Source organism: Eriocheir sinensis, chromosome 21 (genome assembly GCF_024679095.1).
Source record: "Eriocheir sinensis breed Jianghai 21 chromosome 21, ASM2467909v1, whole genome shotgun sequence".
NCBI lineage: Eukaryota > Metazoa > Arthropoda > Malacostraca > Decapoda > Varunidae > Eriocheir > Eriocheir sinensis.
This window is the reverse complement of record NC_066529.1, coordinates 6,435,592-6,453,252: the sequence shown is the minus strand read 5'-3', so window position 1 is coordinate 6,453,252 and position 17,661 is coordinate 6,435,592. Positions and strand designations below refer to the sequence as shown.

At 37.5% G+C, this 17,661-nt stretch overlaps 1 protein-coding gene across 1 annotated transcript; it reads right to left on the bottom strand.

The window, feature by feature from the left end:
• Window positions 1-466: 466 nt before the first annotated feature.
• On the bottom strand, window positions 467-16,874 carry LOC127001581 (protein Star-like). The gene is made up of 6 exons (XM_050866366.1): window positions 16,607-16,874; window positions 13,419-13,572; window positions 11,439-11,605; window positions 9,876-10,073; window positions 6,463-6,684; window positions 467-6,205 (listed from the first exon to the last, which is right to left on the bottom strand). The coding sequence occupies exons 2-6, from the start codon at window positions 13,564-13,566 to the stop codon at window positions 6,044-6,046; spliced, it is 897 nt and encodes a 298-aa protein (XP_050722323.1). The 5' UTR covers window positions 13,567-13,572; window positions 16,607-16,874; the 3' UTR covers window positions 467-6,043.
• Window positions 16,875-17,661: the final 787 nt, after the last annotated feature.

Sequence of the window (17,661 nt, the reverse complement as noted above, 5' to 3'; positions counted from 1 at the left end):
AAGTGATGAGGTAATGGAAACTTATGCGATTCTTCCGATTTACTGATAATGCCCTTCCAAGACTGCAGGGATGGTTGTGAGTAAAGGGAGAGATGGGGCATATGATAAAGCTGCAAAAGGCCTCGGTGCCCTAGAGCCTATTGCAGGAAATAACTCATTACCACAGGGCCAGAGTTACATTCAGGTTACCACAGTTTACTATCCCAAGATCCCCAGGTACCCAGCCCGAAAGGATGAGCAGCGGGGTGGGCTGCGTACTGACCTGGGCTGGGCTTCAAACCAAGGCCCTCAAGAGTTGTAGCTAGGCATGCTAACCACTTCACCATATAGAATTACACCCTCCTCCTCCCAGCATACATTTCAAGATACATTACCTTCCCCAGTTACCTACTTTTGCTGACACAACCTTAATTTGCAAGAGTTTTGCTGATGCCATACTAATATCATGGACAAAAAAATACAAGGAGATGCTTGTAGCGTTTTATTATAAATTATTTTTAAAAGTCTTTGTAAAATTTTAAAGTGCTCCCAATGCACTGGAGGGTTTCTCTAGTACCTTACAAATGGCACAAGAATAATCTCTATATAAATGTGGTTATTGCTTATACTGATAAATATGCACAACAATCTGTACATACAATATTTCTGAGACATATACCTGGACATAATAAAGAGATCCTTCATGTGTCCTAGCAGCAGCCACCTGCAACATGACCAGTTTATTCCTCACATCAAGATCATACAAGGAAGTGAAAATATGAAATGGTATCCTTTCAAAGGCTACCTAGGTTATCTATACTGGTAAGCCATGGTCCAACCCTGTTGGCTTTTAATAAATATTTATTAGTTTACATCTTTTGCCAAATGAGAATTTGAAAATGTAGCAATTAAAAATGAAAGTACTATGTTTTTACCTTGGATTTGTCATTGATGCAGTCTTTGGCAAGATATTCATGAAATAATTAGGGAATTTAGCAAAGGAAGTCTTAAGCATTATAAAGCAAAAATTCTATGCGACATTTGTCTTCAAATTTGTGAATGAAATCCTATAACATTTCTGCACTGAGTATAAGAGTTATTTGCAGGCATGTAAACGAAGCTCAAGAACATTTTTCATTTTGACATCAGGAAAATGCACCCAGAAATGTCAATTTTTCAAAACTCCGAACCCCCAGCTGATCTGGCTTGCTTCACTCACCACTCACCCCTCTTCAAATGGTTACAAAGGTCCACATTTAGTGGAAAAAGATCCCCCACTTTTACAGCTCTGGGTATGCCCCTGCAATGGAGATATTAATTTTCTTGAATTTACACCTTCAGTCATTTTAAAATGGATATTCTGTAAAATTAGGATTACTCAAGCTCTGATTTATGGAAATCAGTTTATCTTAATTACCAAGTTTGTGACACTGTTGTGCTTTAACTTCATCTCTTTATGAGCATTTTCATACATTTGAGAAAATCACCTTTGCTACTCATCAGTGTTCTGAAACACTGGGAATTAATCTGGAGCAGTTACGAAAGGTGAGTAAATACCCACAAGGAGTAGCCAGGGAATCATCTTTTTGCCATGAGTGGCAATATTCACAGCTTCTTAACAGCAAAGAGAGCATTCAATACAATTGGAGCTTTGAGGAGAATTTGTCCGTCCTTCAATAATATTTCATTAATAGTGTATGGTAATTTGTCCTGTAAAATAAAAAGGTACTACATGTTTCATAGATGTATGGTACTTGCTCGTGTGTCAAAATTAAAGGTGCATACATGTTTGGTAAACAGGGTATGGTACTTAATCTCAGGTAAAATACAAAGATATAAGTTTCATAAAAGGTGTATCAAATGTGCTTGTGTTAAAAACAAAAGTAAATGTTTTGTTAAAGGTGCATGGTACTTGCTCGGTGTGATAAACAATGGCACATACATATTTCATATAATGTGCATGGTCCCTTGCTTGTGTATAAAATATATATGTGTGACCTGACATCAACAAGTGATGTCTGAACATGAGTTCTTGACATATAAATTTCACAGCAGCCTAAGAACTTTTTCTGTAGGACATGTTTCTTAAATATACTAAATATTAATGAATAAATACATAATATCCTTTGATTAATATATAGCATGACCATAATAAACAATAGGCATAATTTATATATCAGTCTCCATGAAATTTTGTGTGAACCTAAGCAAAAGAAAACATTGCTGAATGATAATGTAGGTCAGCACAGCTTTCTCCATATTCATAAATTCTAATATGGATACCAAAAATGTATAAATACAATATCTTTTCAATGGCAGCACAATAGAGCCAAAAAATATGTTTCATGGTGATATTCTGGTATTTGTAGACAAATTGTGAAAATAAGATTCAATGTGATCAGTGTTTTTAAACTGATAATGACCATATTACTTTCAAAACCTTTGGTGTGTCTTGTATTCAGATTCAAGGCTTTCTCTTATTTAAAGCTAACATTGCATAAAGTAATGAGACACAGAATGCACTATGAATACTAATCACAAAGGCAAACCCTGCTGACACAACAAGCAACATACTTTATTGATAGAACTCCTAAAGGTAGGATAACTGAACTTCAGGTTTGCACTTTGTGAAGAAACACATTAAACATAATGACAACTAATCTGATGTACCTTCATTGCTCACTCTGATACAAACGAGGAAGACTGGGAAATTATTTGGAGGTTCTATTATATTGTCTCCATACCTCTTTCCAGTTCAGAGGTTAGGCAGTATTTTCCAAAGTGAAATGTGTAACTGTCTACAAAGTAATCAAATACAGTAACCCTCAAACCATGAAAATAAATATTAATCTACATATAAGAACACACACACACACACACATGTACACTTGTGGAGAAAAGTTTTACATCCCTCTCAGCCCAAGTGTGACTGGAAAACCTGAGGTTCAAACATTCGAAGCACCAAATAACAGTAACTTTTTAAATTTGGAGATGTCTCACATGAATTATATAGTGGTGGGAGAGTGGGGCTGAAACCAAAACTATTGTATTAAAGTTATCAGATTATCGTGCCCATCTAATGTTTTCACAGTCAGAGCAAACCATAACACCTACTTCCACTCCATTCTCCCATTCTTCCCTGCCCCACTCCTATATGGTCTGTGTGTGTGTCATCTAATGGTTGCAATGGCATTGTCATTTGGTGCTTCTATGTTCAAACCTCAGGTTTTCCTGGAGACACTCTGGCCAGCAAATTAGGCAGAATTTAGGTCTGTGAGAATACACTCACACTTGCATGTAAACAACATTAACAAGTCTTAAAAAGAAACAGTAATCAGTAAAACACACACACACACACACATAGAGATTATAGCTTTACCAAAATAATGTACTATCTTATATCAAGAATATCATCCACCTAATATCATTAGAAGTACGTAATACAATAAAACCTCTTTAAGTTGGCAAAACTGGGGCAGAAACCTTGTCAACTTAGCTGAATAGCTGACTTAGGGGATTAGCCTCACACCCTCAAAAAAAAAAAAAAAAAAAAAAAAAAAAAAAAAAAAAAAAAAATTCCATGCTTGCATACAGGTATTGGGTGTAATCGAAGCACAGAATGAGCCTTATAGTCAGTAACAAAGTATTTTGGGGCTCATGATCATTTCCCTTAATGAAAGAGTGTAGGCGGTGGTGAGCAGCGTCTGCCACTTTAATTTTTAATGCTGGACACTGAAATGCATCATTTTACTGCAAATTACTTATTAATGCCCGTTTCTTTCTATGAAAATTAAGTAATGAAAATATAAAGCAGGTAATGAACATAACAACCAGCAGTTGGTCAGCTGGTACATGGAAACAGAGGATATGGAGCATGGGCAGAGGTGAGCAGCATTAATCACTTTCATTTTCACTTCTATGGGTGCTCAACTGTATCATATTACTGCAATTCCTTTATAATTCATGTTTATTCTGTGAAAATTTGGCAAAAAAGAAAATGTCAAAGTTATTGAAAACTAAAACAAAACCGGAATCATTTGGTAATCCTTCTTGATCACTTCTCTGGAACCCCAAAACCACAGAATGTAGCATCCAGTTTGTGCAGCATATTTCCAGAATGTAACATGGACATGAAAATACAAATGACTGTATACATAAATACTTATAAACACCACCTAGAGCCAACTGAGGCCTTCAGGTTGTGTCTCGTCATTCACATCTAAAGTTCTGAGCATAACAGCGTGCTCCTTGAAATGCAAGACATTGTATTGTAGTATATGCCAGATAGCATGAAGTCCATTCATCTGAATGAGGCATGTGTCAACTAGAGTACTTCTTCAAACTTTCCTTGTGTATAACAACGACATGCTGCCCTACTGAGTTTGAATCTCTAAAAGATGGTACTTTGCTGACTGAAGAGCAATTTATGATTATTTTCATGCAGTTTCTAAAAATTTAAAAATAAAAGATCTTTTGCCTTGTTGACTTATTTGCAATTCTGAATCAAAGAATGCTAATGCATATGGGCTATACTGTACAAGTGCCTTCATGGTCTACTGGTTGTCATGCCTAGCCTCTAATATGCGGGCAGTTTGATTCCCACCTGGGGCAGTCAGCATCCAGCTTACCCAGCTTTTCATCCTCCCTTTCATTAGTCAATAAATGGGTATCTGGGGAAAAGTTGAGGAAGGTAACTCAGATGCCACATTTGCCCTGTGTCCCAGGGTAATGGTTTTTTACCCATCCCAGGGTCAAAGGCCAATGAGGGGGAGGTGAGCACCGAGGCCATGTGCAGCTAATACATAGTTGCTGAAAAGTATGTAAGGATCTCAAAAATAAAAAAATGTATTTTCTACACACCACTACACAAATATTCCAGTGGAAGAAAGCAAGAAAGAAACATATTTGTAGGGAATACTAATTTCTATGCTTTACACTCAAATACTATTGACACAATATAAATTATCTAAATATTAGTTAAAACATTGATTAACTACCTAATATAACACAGTTACTACACCTTCCTCCAAAATAACTTTAAATGAAAATCTTGTTATTATTGTTATGTGACATTCTTTGAAACTTGAAATGTACTACATTATACACAGTAATGGAATAGGATTAATATAAAATTAAAATACAATTATAATATCTTCTGAAGGTCACAGTATATATACAGATGCAACTGTATAAGACATACACAATTGTAAATTGTTTGAAACAATCTAGCCATCATGAAGAGGGTTATGAATGATGTGAATTTTATCAAAATATTTATGAAAGATGAAAAACAATCATGGATATGGTATGACGTGGTGCCTGACTGATTGTGAGTGGCATAAAAATGGCAAAAATAAAAATAATTATGAATGGTACACACTCTGGAATGAATGAGGTTTGTCAAAGGTGAATGCTTGACAGAGCTAAATCTCCTTTCCTACCACGAAGACCTGTAACAGTCCCCCTCACTCCATTCATCAGTCCCTCACTTATTCATTCATGCACTTACTTGATGAGTCCAGAGAACACATCAGTATCAGTAAGGAGTATCTAGATATCTAATTTAATAAATTGAAAAGACTTGCATCAGCTTTTCTCCTGCCTACATCTCTGCAGCTTTATTTTTCTGTCATTTAAAAATTTCAAGCTTTAATTTGCCTCTGTGGCAGAGTTTGCATTTGATGATGATCCATTTAAGGAGTGAGTGGAGAGAATGCAGAGTGTGTTTCTCACAATGGTCATGGTGTGTGTGTGGTTCTATGTGCTTTTATTGTGACTCAATTTCAGTGACTCTAGAGGAATGCTGCTGTGGCTGAAATAATGATCCTTTTCTGAAAAGATGCTTTAATCACTTGAATAAAGAATGCTTAAAGACACAGGAATACATGTTAAAGGTGAGTTGGCAAGAAAACATAAACTGCAGGGTGTAAGTACAGGAGATATTGGAGCCTTATAATGGCAACTCACTTGTCAATATCAATAATGAGATTCATACACACTCATCAATGATAATACCTAAAAGCTAAGCATTGTGGTAAAAATATTCTAAGCTGAGTATTGAGTATTATGTTAAAGTTGGCTGCAGGTCATTTCTGACAAAGATGAAGTCATTTGCTAACCAGTCAAAGTGACGCACCTCGGAGTGGACATAGTAACCTTTGTTCTTCATGTACTCTTCAATGACATCCTTGCCTTCAGGGTCATGAATGAACTCGACTGAGAGTGTCTGTGAAAGAAGAATGGTACAAATCATAAAGAAACATAGGCAAATAGATAGAACTAAATTAGCTCACACATAGCGGCAACTTCTACCTTGGTTTATGGGAACAATATGTTGCAGGAATTTAAATAGCTTTTGTCAAGCTCTTGCTCTGTTTCTCTAAACATAAAAGAGATGGATAAATAGATAGATAAATGCAACCAATGTATATGCATGATATTGATTATTAAAATAAATAAAATAATCCGAGACAAATTCCATACCTTAATATCAACTTTGTCCCAAGGAATAGTTTTGAGCACAGTAAACTCAGCCCCTTCCACATCTAAGCTGAAGTAGTCCAGTGTTGTGATGTTGAGGGCAATTAAGAATGAGAAAAGAGGGAAACACTGCACCTCCACCACTGTTTTCGAATCCAACCCAGCAGCAGCTTCCTCGGGCTTCCCCACAATGTGTCCCTGGTTCTCTTGCTGCTGAAACATCACCTGTGGATACAGGAATTAGCATATGCCCATCCTTACTAGGACCAAGCTCCACCTACCATGGCACTGCCAGCCAACTAGTCATCAAAGCCCAATTCCCTCCCTTACCTTCTGCCTTGAAAAGTAGCAGTCAATAATTGTATATATGGTTTCAGCAATCATTTTACATGAATCAAACATGTTGAATATCATTAATATATTGTTATTTAATTGTTTAGGTAATTCTTTCAATCGAAGGCAGCAAAACTACTCAGACACTCAGCAAAGACTCCAGAAAGGGGATAGAGCTTAAGGGACAGGCTGGCTGGTCATTACTGTACCATCACCTTGCCTAATTATTATTATGGTTATTATTATCATAAAAATAATTATATCAATAATAATCATAATAACAATAATAATAATAATAATAACAATTATTATTAACATTATCATTACTACTATCAATATTTTTATTATTATTATTATTATTATTATTATTATTATTATTATAATTATTATTATCATTAATATTATTCATTGGGTTTGCATCCAACATGTGTCTGTCCAGGGCATTTCATGCTCAACATGGTATTTTTTGGACAAGTATTTTAAAAAGATTATTGTAGCGCATTTAAAATGGTCCAATGAGCAACAACTTAAAAGATTATAATACCAATACACAAACAGCAAATAATTTCAAGGAATTTAACAACCTTGAACATGAATTCACAGCTGATGAAATTAGTGAACCCATTGTGGAGGCATGTTGCCTCCCGCCACCACAGCACACAGCCACCTAGCAAGTGTTGCAGACAAGCTTGGCTGGACATATGTCTGGCAACAGCCAGACTTAGCAGAATCCCAGATTTTTTTCACCTGGATTCTATTTCAGTTCCCAGACTTAAGCAAGCATATGTCCAACAATTGGCGGACCCCAGATTTTGCTTGGAAAATCCAATATCCGGGAAATTGAGGGTCGAGCTTATTTTTCAGAAATTCTCCACCAAAATAAAATTTTTACTGTGGGTTCTTTTGCTTGTCCAACTCTACTTTTGTCCAAAGCAATATGATCTCTGACACAATGTCTGTGTTGAAAGTGAGACCACTGTATTATTATTACTATTATCATTATTACCATTACTACTTCTCAGGGGAGTATTTAGGACACTGAAACATTGGGGGCTTAGCCCAGCCCAAAATGTTGGGTGGTTAGAGGCGAGAGAAGTGCGGAATTTTTTGGGTAATTCTGAGGCCTCTCTAACATACATTAGGGCCAATTTATGTGTTATTGTGTTTAGCAGTAACACTAATAATATGGTGTATCATAATAAAACTTTCAAGGTCATTATCAAATGATAGTAAAGCATAAGCACATTTAAACACTTAAGACTGACGTATCATACATATAAATGTACTGTACAGACAACTTCAAATTAAAATTTATTCTCTCAGGTATGTTTGCTGCAGAGAATAAGGCACTAAAAACTGATGAAAAGGAATCGGCCATTTTTACAATGTACTATTGTAAAATAAGGGACATCTGAGTAAGTGAGCATCAAGTAATTAGCAATAAGAAACCACCATTTTTCACAAATTCATCTAGTTTTTTTATTAACTTTATTATGATACCAAGGATTGAAAACTACAACTCAGCACTCTTACACTTAACTCTCTTGTTTTATGCCTGGAAAAAAAATTGTCCATGTCTGAAAATTAGACTGCCAATACGTTCAATATAATATCCCTTTTTTTTAATAGGAAGATTAAGCAATTTATTTAGTAAATAATATTAATATTAATGGTAGCCACAAATTAAGTCTGAAGAAATAATAACTGTTCACACTCCAGCGGCAACAGAACGATCAATTTAGTTTTTTGCTCTACTCACCTAAAAAAAATAAAAATAAAAAATAAAAACTTTCAGCCTTTAACCTTACAATAGACGTATTGTTTATCCCATTGTCATAGCCTAGGTAAATAATGCGGCCTGTCAGGTTTCATCTCATGCAGTCTACTACTCTACTACTACATTTTATATATTTAGATGATGGTTTTTACTCCTGCCATGTCATCATTTACTGCAGCCTGCAAGTTTATTTAATACAGGGTTAAAGACACACTACAAGCTTCTTTTACTGTTATGCTTTTAACTTATTTTTATATCAACGAAGTTCGATCTCGCGTAATTGTCACGTAACTATATAATGACCACAGGTTTTTGTCTACAGCAAAATGCCAATGAATTACCTCTTGAAATTCGTTAAATAATAACTGGATCCTTTGGAAATCAGAAAAATTATGGTCTCTCGTTCCACTTCGAACTGCTGAATGCTGGAGCAATTCAGTGCAGTGTGCACATTTCCCATCATTACAGTATACATAACTACCATATTTTTTCAAAGAGTTAGTATGCCTTGTGTGACAAAAACATTTGAGAACCCCTCAGCTAGACTATGGTTACATGCTAGCTGGCTAAAGAGCCCTCTGCTTCACCAACCTAAGCTAACAGACAATGTAAAGGCAGTGGCAGTCTCCCTTCATGACTCATCTGCAGTTACAGCAACATCCGGAAGGAACTCTTCCTCTGCCTGCTCTTGCCTTGGTCCCCTTTCCTTTTGAAAAAAGCTATTTATATCCATAGCCTCAGACTCTGGTCTTGCTCGCTACTACCAATCATCAAGCTCTCTTGCTCACACGTGTGCGTGGGCCGGGATACGCACCTTGGATTGCACCTGGCACCACTGTCTGACTGATGGCCGACTGGCGAGTGGCTGTGAATACGTGATAGGAACGTGAACCGGACAGGAACAAACCGTATGACCTCCGTATGAGATCTATGAAATCCAATTTCTAGTACTAACAGTTTAACAAGAATTAACATTTTGTATTGGCCTGGCTGGGGCTATTCTGAAAAAAAAAAAAAAAAAAAAAAACAGAGAGAGAGAGAGAGATCCGGGGCTATTCATAAAATATTCGGGGCTATAGTCCCGGAAGCCCAGGCCATACTACGCCACTGTTACTACTACTATTATTATTATTATCATTATTAATCATCACAGTACAATAGGTAAAACATAGGAGTACAAATAACAGTATAAATAACTAAGTCTGTGAAAGCTAAGGTAAATGGGGTTAACAAGCATAAAGAATTCAAAGTAGATTTCCAGTTCTAAAACTCTTTCATTTCTTTGCAAGAGTTCAGTAAAAGACACAAACCATGGTGGGGTGGGGGTGGGAGACAGACAGGTGGGGGACATGTAGGCCTTCCTGTGCTTCTGGACCATTTTGTCATAATTTTTGGGATCAGCTTCAATGAGGAGTCCTTTCCAGCCTCTTTGCCGCTCAAAGAAAAGTGTATTTGAGCGAATCTCACCATCAAGGGCACCGCACTCAATGTAGAAACCATTGCGCTGTAAAAATACAGGGTAATGTTACAAGATATATATATATATATATATATATATATATATATATATATATATATATATATATATATATATATATATATATATATATATATATATATATATATACATCTGAGCTGGGCATCGCTAACGAATTTGAACTTCCGCTATCACAAATCCGTTAACTTATTCCATAACTTTTGCAATCACAATTCCGCAAATTTTGAGATTTAGTTTAAATCGCAATCACAAATCTGCTATCGCAAGTAGCTATACAATATTTGCAGTCTTCTGCCACAAAACTTGACACTGCAAACGCAAACCGCAAACAAAAATTATATTATCAATAGTTCTCGTATCTCTTTTCACTCTATTCGTGATGTAATGCCATAGCTAGGCATTGATCATACATATGCTACTGCTACTTCAAGTATGGATGATTGGTAATCATACTATTTAATTTGTAATAATCTGATAAGCATCTATTTTAAACTTAATATTAATGAGAAGGACCAAAGGAAGTTCATCATTGTGACTGTCACAAGTAAATCCATATTCATATGCCGTCTCCTTCAAAATACTTATTATGATGTTTATAATAAGATCCCCTGAGAGGTTTATGTGAATATATTTTTTGTAAAAAGTGGAAAACAAAACAAATAAATTTTTTTTTAAATTAATCAGTTTTTATTTTAATATTTGAAGTATCTATCAGATTGAGGCTGTCCAGGCTAAACCAAGTTGGCTCCTCCATGTGTTAGCGGAGGTTAGCGGAAGTAATACTGTAAATGCTAATCTGCAAATGAAATGGAACTTCCGATATTGCAGATTTGCGGACTAATTGATGGAAGTGCCCAGCACTGACGTGTTAGCGGAGTTTCATGGAAGTAATACCGCAAACGCTAATCCGCAAATTAGCGACCTTTTTGTCGCAAATGCAAATCCACAAGTGAAATGGAACTTCTGCTATTGCAGATTTGCAGACTAATTAGTGGAAGTGCCCAGCACTGATATGTATGTATATATGTATGTATGTGTATATATATATATATATATATATATATATATATATATATATATATATATATATATATATATATATATATATATATATATATATATATATATATATATACATATTCTGCATACGTTCCCTTTTGTGTGAGTTATGTGACTGCTGTACATACTATGGCAGTCACGTTATGTTTGGGTTGTGTAATGACCTATTTCCCCCCCAAAAGATGTTGACATTAAGCAGTGCATGACAACTGAATAAATAATGATGAAACTCTCCATATCATGAAAGCTTTTTACTGTTTAGTGTTCATAATTCTACTGTATACCCCTCTGCTTAAAAATAAGGTTGCTTACCTTCCCTTTAAGAATATAATCAATTCTTTGGGCCTGACCCATGGAAGGATTTTCCTCTTCTGGCTGAGAGAGATTGTATGGCAAGTGTGATGGAGGGACAAGGAAACGCTCCTTCAGTGCCCGCACCACTATGGGGTTGTCAGCTTTGATGTCTTCTCTATTGAACTCTTAAAAATAAAGAGATAAAAATTATGTACAATCCAGCTAGGACACAGAGAGTGGGAATAGGTTGGTGTTAAAACAGTGCAGTGAGTGTATATATCTGCCTGTGACATACATATTTGTTTAGCGGAATGTGCTCTGTGCTCTGTGTGTGTGTGTAATTCACTTCTTGGTCTGCTGCGGGTCTCTCTCGAGACAGCCAGCCGGTCCCCTACGGAAGAGCACAGAGCTCATGGTACCAATCTTTGGGTAGGACTGAGACCACTCACACACAACACACAGCGACAACGAGGTCACAACTCCTCGCCTTACGTCGCGTACCTACTCACTGCTAGGTGAAAAGGGGCTACACATGAAAGAAGATAAACCCAACTTATCTTCACCCGGCCGGGGAATCAAACCCCGGTCCTTCTGGTGTGTGTGTGTGTGTGTGTGTGTGTGTGTGTCCAGACTGAGCCACCATCCAATGCATCTATTGGGTAATTCCCTTGATTGGCCTCAATACTGCAAACATCTCTCTCTTTTCTTTCTCTTCAGGATGGTAGCCCACAGTTTGTCAATCTGTCCTTATATGTTAAATATGTCAAGCATGGAACCATCTTGGTTTCTGCTCTTTGTACTCTCTTGATCTTGTTTATGTTGCATTTTATTTGACAACCTTACTTCTGCCACACATTCTAATCTGGGGTGGATCAATGCCAACATTTATTTCATCATTATCTCTTTGTCCATGTAGTGAAATGTCACTCTTATATGCCAACACCCTATTGGTCTCTCTAGCAATTATATTTGTAACTCTTGGGTGATAAAGTATCCTGGATCACACTTCCAGATCCTTCTTTTCTTTTGTTTTTCTGATTTGTTCACCTCCATGGTGTAGTGGTTAGCATGCCTAGCTACAAATCCATGAGCCTGGATTTGAATCCCAGCCTAGGCAGTCTGCATGCAACCCACCCACAAATTCATGCTCCCAATTGGGCTAGTTAGTCAGTAGGTAGTTATGGTAACCTGGGGAAAGCAAATTGTGGTAACCTGGGGAAAGCAAATTGTGGCAACCTGAATGTTAAGCCTGCCCTATGTCCCAGCATAATGGATTCTCACTCACAATAGGCACGAGGGCCATTGGGACGGAGATGAGCACTAAGTCCACACGCAGTTATAAATTTTTCTTTTTACCTACGAATAGTTCGATGATGGCCTCTTAGTGTTTTCACCTATCTCAAATATTTTCAATACAAAATACAATCACACAAGCCTTAATAAAATGCATGACAAAGAAAATAATGGTAAACAGATGAAGCTGAGACAAAAAGTAAGAATATGGTTATTTATTAATTACTCTGTATAATATCCCTGCATACTTCAACATTGACACTGACTGAATAACAAGCAGCAAAATGAGATATCAATCTAATGTCCTACTTTTTGAATAATTATAAGAATCAGTCAGGAAGCAGTGTAATTCCATTCCATCGAGTCTGTCAAAACCAATAATCACTCTATGGAAACAGTTCTTTCATTCCTTTGCCACTAAGCTCTTTATCTTGACTTCATGAAGTAGGTAGCTGTGTCATTGATTTTTCAATAAATTATCAGTAAATTGTGATGTGTTGATAATAGTAATCTCTCTGAATTCTTTTTCCAAGTGAGAAAAATATATCAGTGTTATGTGCTGCAACTAAATGGAACTAAAATGCAACTAAATGGAGCTAAATGGAATGATACTGTGAAAACTGTTGCCAAATGGTGAGCTCTATTCTGTCAGACTCTCTGGTGTGACCCACATAAACATAGTTATTCAGGTCCTGTCAAACATACCTTCGATAAAAGTTTCCTTGAGAGGGGGGGAACGGGGAACAGGGTGCAGTAACGTATTGAGATTAAAGGACTCTGGTGTAAAAGCAGCCATAATGAGGATGAAAATGAATGCCGCACCCACATACAGCAATAGTCGTACTCGCACCATTATGATCTGTGGAAAAGAAGTGAGGTCATTCTTTGTTGATTTATACCATAAGTTCCTGCCCATGTGTTTGAATACACCCTGAACTTAACCTAACCTAACCTAACAAAAACCCAAACAGTCACTATAGGTATTGACTCAAGAAAATTCATATATGCTTGAATAATAATGCTTCCTTACTAATGAGATTTTCTATATAACAAAGTGAGATCATTCTTTGTTGATTTATACCTTAAGGTGCTGCCTATCATGTGTTTGAAGGTATCCTAAACTTAACCTAACAAAACTCCAAACAGTTACTCTAGGTCCTGACTCAGAAAATTTGTACAAGCTTCCTTACTAATGACTTTTTTTTTTCTTTTTTTTTTTTACGTTGAAGCCTGTAGCACCAATAGGCTTTCTTGAGTGGCCTGTGGTCGGCCTGAGTCCGTCTTAGTGCAGGCAAGTGTTTATAGTGGTGCCATCTTTTCTTGGCTCATGCTGCCCCCAGGAGCTCATTCTTGAAAGACTTGGACAGCTCTTCTAGACTCTGGGTTAATGGGTGGTCTTCAGGACAGCATGTGGGTAGTCTTAGGCCACTTGGTAGTGACTGAAAAATCCCAGGTGGTAGCGGTGGATTCAAACCAGCGTCGTCCAGAACGCGATGAATGCAGGGCCCACACGCTAACCACTCAGCCACCGCCTACCCTATACAACAAAGTGAGGTCATTCTTTGTTGATTTATACCATAAGTTCCCGCCTATCATGAGTTTGATGATACCCTAAACTTAAGGTACCGCTATGGTCACGCATAGGTGAAAAATCAGTATTTTACCCCCTCAGCAATTCCTGCATATTTGCATGCTAAAATTATCCAAAAATATCCAAGAAATTTAAAAAATGTTGTCTCTCTACTCTGTCACCTACTTTTGGCCGTTTAAAGGGACAGGGGTCTAACCCACTGATGCACCATCGGCCTGTATTACTGGGTATGTACGGGCTATTATGCCTTGTTCCGAAGGTGTGTGCACTCTGTAAAATGTTCAAATAGGGAGGAGCTGGCAACACCGGGTATCTTGCGCTTTATGGAAACCCTAATAATACTCCCTCCCTCCCACCAAACAGAAGCCTGTGTTCCTGAAGGCAGTAACCTGCCCTAGGCAAGTGTGATTGGTGAGGAAATGCTATGGAAGGAGGGGAAGTACCTGCTGCTGGCTAAGAAAAAAAGAAAAAAAAATATCCTGAAGAAACTAACACGTTATGGCATAACAGGTGATATATATCAGTGGATTGCAAGTTTCTTGACTGACAGAAAGTCCATATTGGAGGAACATATTCTAGTTGGAAGAGTGTAGTAAGTGGAGTTCCACAGGGCAGTGTGCTGAGACCAGTCCTCTTCGTCCTGTTCATCAATGACCTACCTATGACCGTCAAGTCAAGTATTTTCTTATTTGCGGATAACACCAAGGTTTTAAGAAGGACTGACTCACATCAGGACCAGTTAGCATTGCAAGTGGACCTCAGGAATCTTTTGAAGTGATCGGAGAAAAATCTGCTTCCATTTCATCCTGATAAGTGTAGTCATCTCAAGATACACAGCAGTCACCAAGCACCAGAGGAGACAGTATACTACATCAGAGAAGAGGGATCAGATAGAACAGAGGTTAAGAAAGTTACAAGAGAGAAGGATCTGGGAATTTTGACTGATGGGCTTTTGACATTCGAAGCCCACATATCTGAAAAAGTTAATAAGGCCAATCAAATAATGGGTATGATACGTCGTACATTTACTGCTCTTGATGTACCTACATTTAGATGTCTCTTCAAGACTATGGTAAGACCTCATCTTGAGTAAGCCTATGCTCAGTCGGTATGGTCCCCCTACAAGAAAGATATAATAGTGGAAAATGTCTTGAGAAGAGCATCCAAGTTATTACAAGGATTCAAGAACCTCACATATCCAGAACGAATGAAACGATTGGAGATACCAACAGTGGTTTACAGAAGGCAAAGGGGAGATATGATTGAGGTATATAAAATCCTCAAAGGTAAATATGATGAGGATGTGAACATTCATCTTGAGAGAGACAGAGCTGACATGGGAAACAACTTGAAGCTATGCAAAATGAGGTCCAGGATGCAGAAAAGGCAAATGTTCTTTAATTCAAGAGTCGTGGATGTCTGGAATAGCCTTCCCAATGATGTAGTAGAGGCTGTGAGCATGATGCCATTTGAGAAACATTTAGGTAAGTTTTGGTGTAATCAACAAATTAAATATAATTTTGAAGAAAAATTGGTAACCATCCCGGCACACCACCTGAGTATTAGTTTAGACAGTGACAATGATCTGACATAGAGGCCTAGTTTTGGCCTGCGTCCAGTAACTCTGTAAGGTTCCATAAGGTAAGGTGAAAATAGCCAAAAAGTGTCTGTGCCAACATGTGTGGCCACAGATGGCAGAGTAGTCCAATGCATCCTAAGGGACTCCAGCAGCCAAGCTTCACAATTCATCACAGCTAAAATTCGATGTTCATGCACCCCAACTCAAAAACCCTGTGTTCCCACAGGTCCCCCAAGATCGTAGAGGGTATAGGGGATAGGCATAAATTGAAAAGAGGTATAACTCGAAAAGTAGACATTAGCGACGGAAATGAGGTTCAAAATCATGCAATTCACTACATTTATCACCAGAAAACATGAACCACGTAAGAAAATCGTTGGTTGGGAGAAACTGTAAATTGTCCGAAATAAATACCTTAAATACATATTAACCAATAAAATGAATGCCATTATCACTCATACCTGGGGGAGGTAAACTGTGGTAACCCAGGTGGCACATGTGGTACGTGCCCTGGAGTAATGGATTCTTACATGCCACGGCCTCGAGAGACTGGCGGAGATGAGAACCGAGGTCACCCCCAACTCTACTTTTGTTACCTGTAGTGAGCTCGGAAGCTGCAATCACGGGCACTGCTTACCGTACATGTGATTGCAAGTACATCACAGATCTTACAATATATTTTCCTACTTAATCTTGCCACAATACACTGCTACGGCCACCTACCAGGTCACGCCGCGCCCCCTCCCGTCTGTTTGTTGTTTACGGCAGGAGTGTCACTTCCTCCACGCTGTCTAGCATCCGGTCCGCCTCTTACATCAACTATTTCCAAAGGCCAAAAAGGAGATCAGCCAGGTCATAATGAGTGTTCTTTTAGGTTAATAGTACAGAAGAAGGGTTAAACTGCCACCAGAGTCATAAAACTACCCCTGGGAATGCTCAAAACTCCTACGAAAGTCTTGTCAAATGTGTGAACTTGGGCGCCGAAACGTTAAAAACCACCGGCGGGACTGGCTGGACAACCTGCAGGTGTTTGGCATTTATATATGAAGTAATATTAACAACCTGCAAGTGTTATAAAGTAACAACCTGCAAGTGTTATAAAGTAACAACCTGCAAGTGTTTGGCCTTTATAAAGTAACAATTAACCTACAAGTGTCTACTCTGTATTTTTTTCTCGATTACCACAACGATTAAAAAAAAAAAAAACGTACCAGAGTGAACCTGGGAAAATTAATTATATATAAGAACAGTATCTCCGAGTTTAACCTGCCTTGCTTTCCCTTATATGAGATTGAAAAAAAAATCCATCTCACCTATATAGCTGCTGTGGTTCAGGAATTTTTCATCGTTTCAGTACATTATTTCTCATTTTCTCTGACGCGGTATATATTTTTTTCCAGTAAATTAATTGATTCGTACAGAAAATTGTAAAGTTGAAATTAACCGGCATAACCACATGCCTGCACGTAGGCTACGATCGAAAGCTGTCTGAACTTTTCTTTTCATTTGATGGGATACTTTAGTTTTCTGAAGGTATTCACTTGTACTAAGAAAAAAAAAAAGTAAAAAGGCCCGCAAAACGAAAAGGAAAAGGTAGGCCTAAGTGACTTCATTTTTTTATACCTCATAATAATAAACAAAACAAGAAATTTCTTTTTATTAACTTATGTAGCATCTTGACGGTCTAGGAATATAAATTTTCACTCAAGGAATTATAATGGACAAAGGTCTATGGGGTGAAAATTCCAAAAAAGCAGCAAAATAATGTTCTCACTCTA

Excerpts from the sequence above, each read along its gene's own strand:
- LOC127001581 (XM_050866366.1), bottom strand. The coding sequence starts at position 13,566 with ATGGTGCGAGTACGACTATTGCTGTATGTGGGTGCGGCATTCATTTTC. Across the intron at positions 11,606-13,418 it reads CAAGGAAACTTTTATCGAAG|AGTTCAATAGAGAAGACATC; the intron begins GTATGTTTGACA and ends TTTATTTTTAAG. Across the intron at positions 6,685-9,875 it reads CCCCCACCCCACCATGGTTT|GTGATGTTTCAGCAGCAAGA; the intron begins GTGTCTTTTACT and ends CTGTATCCACAG.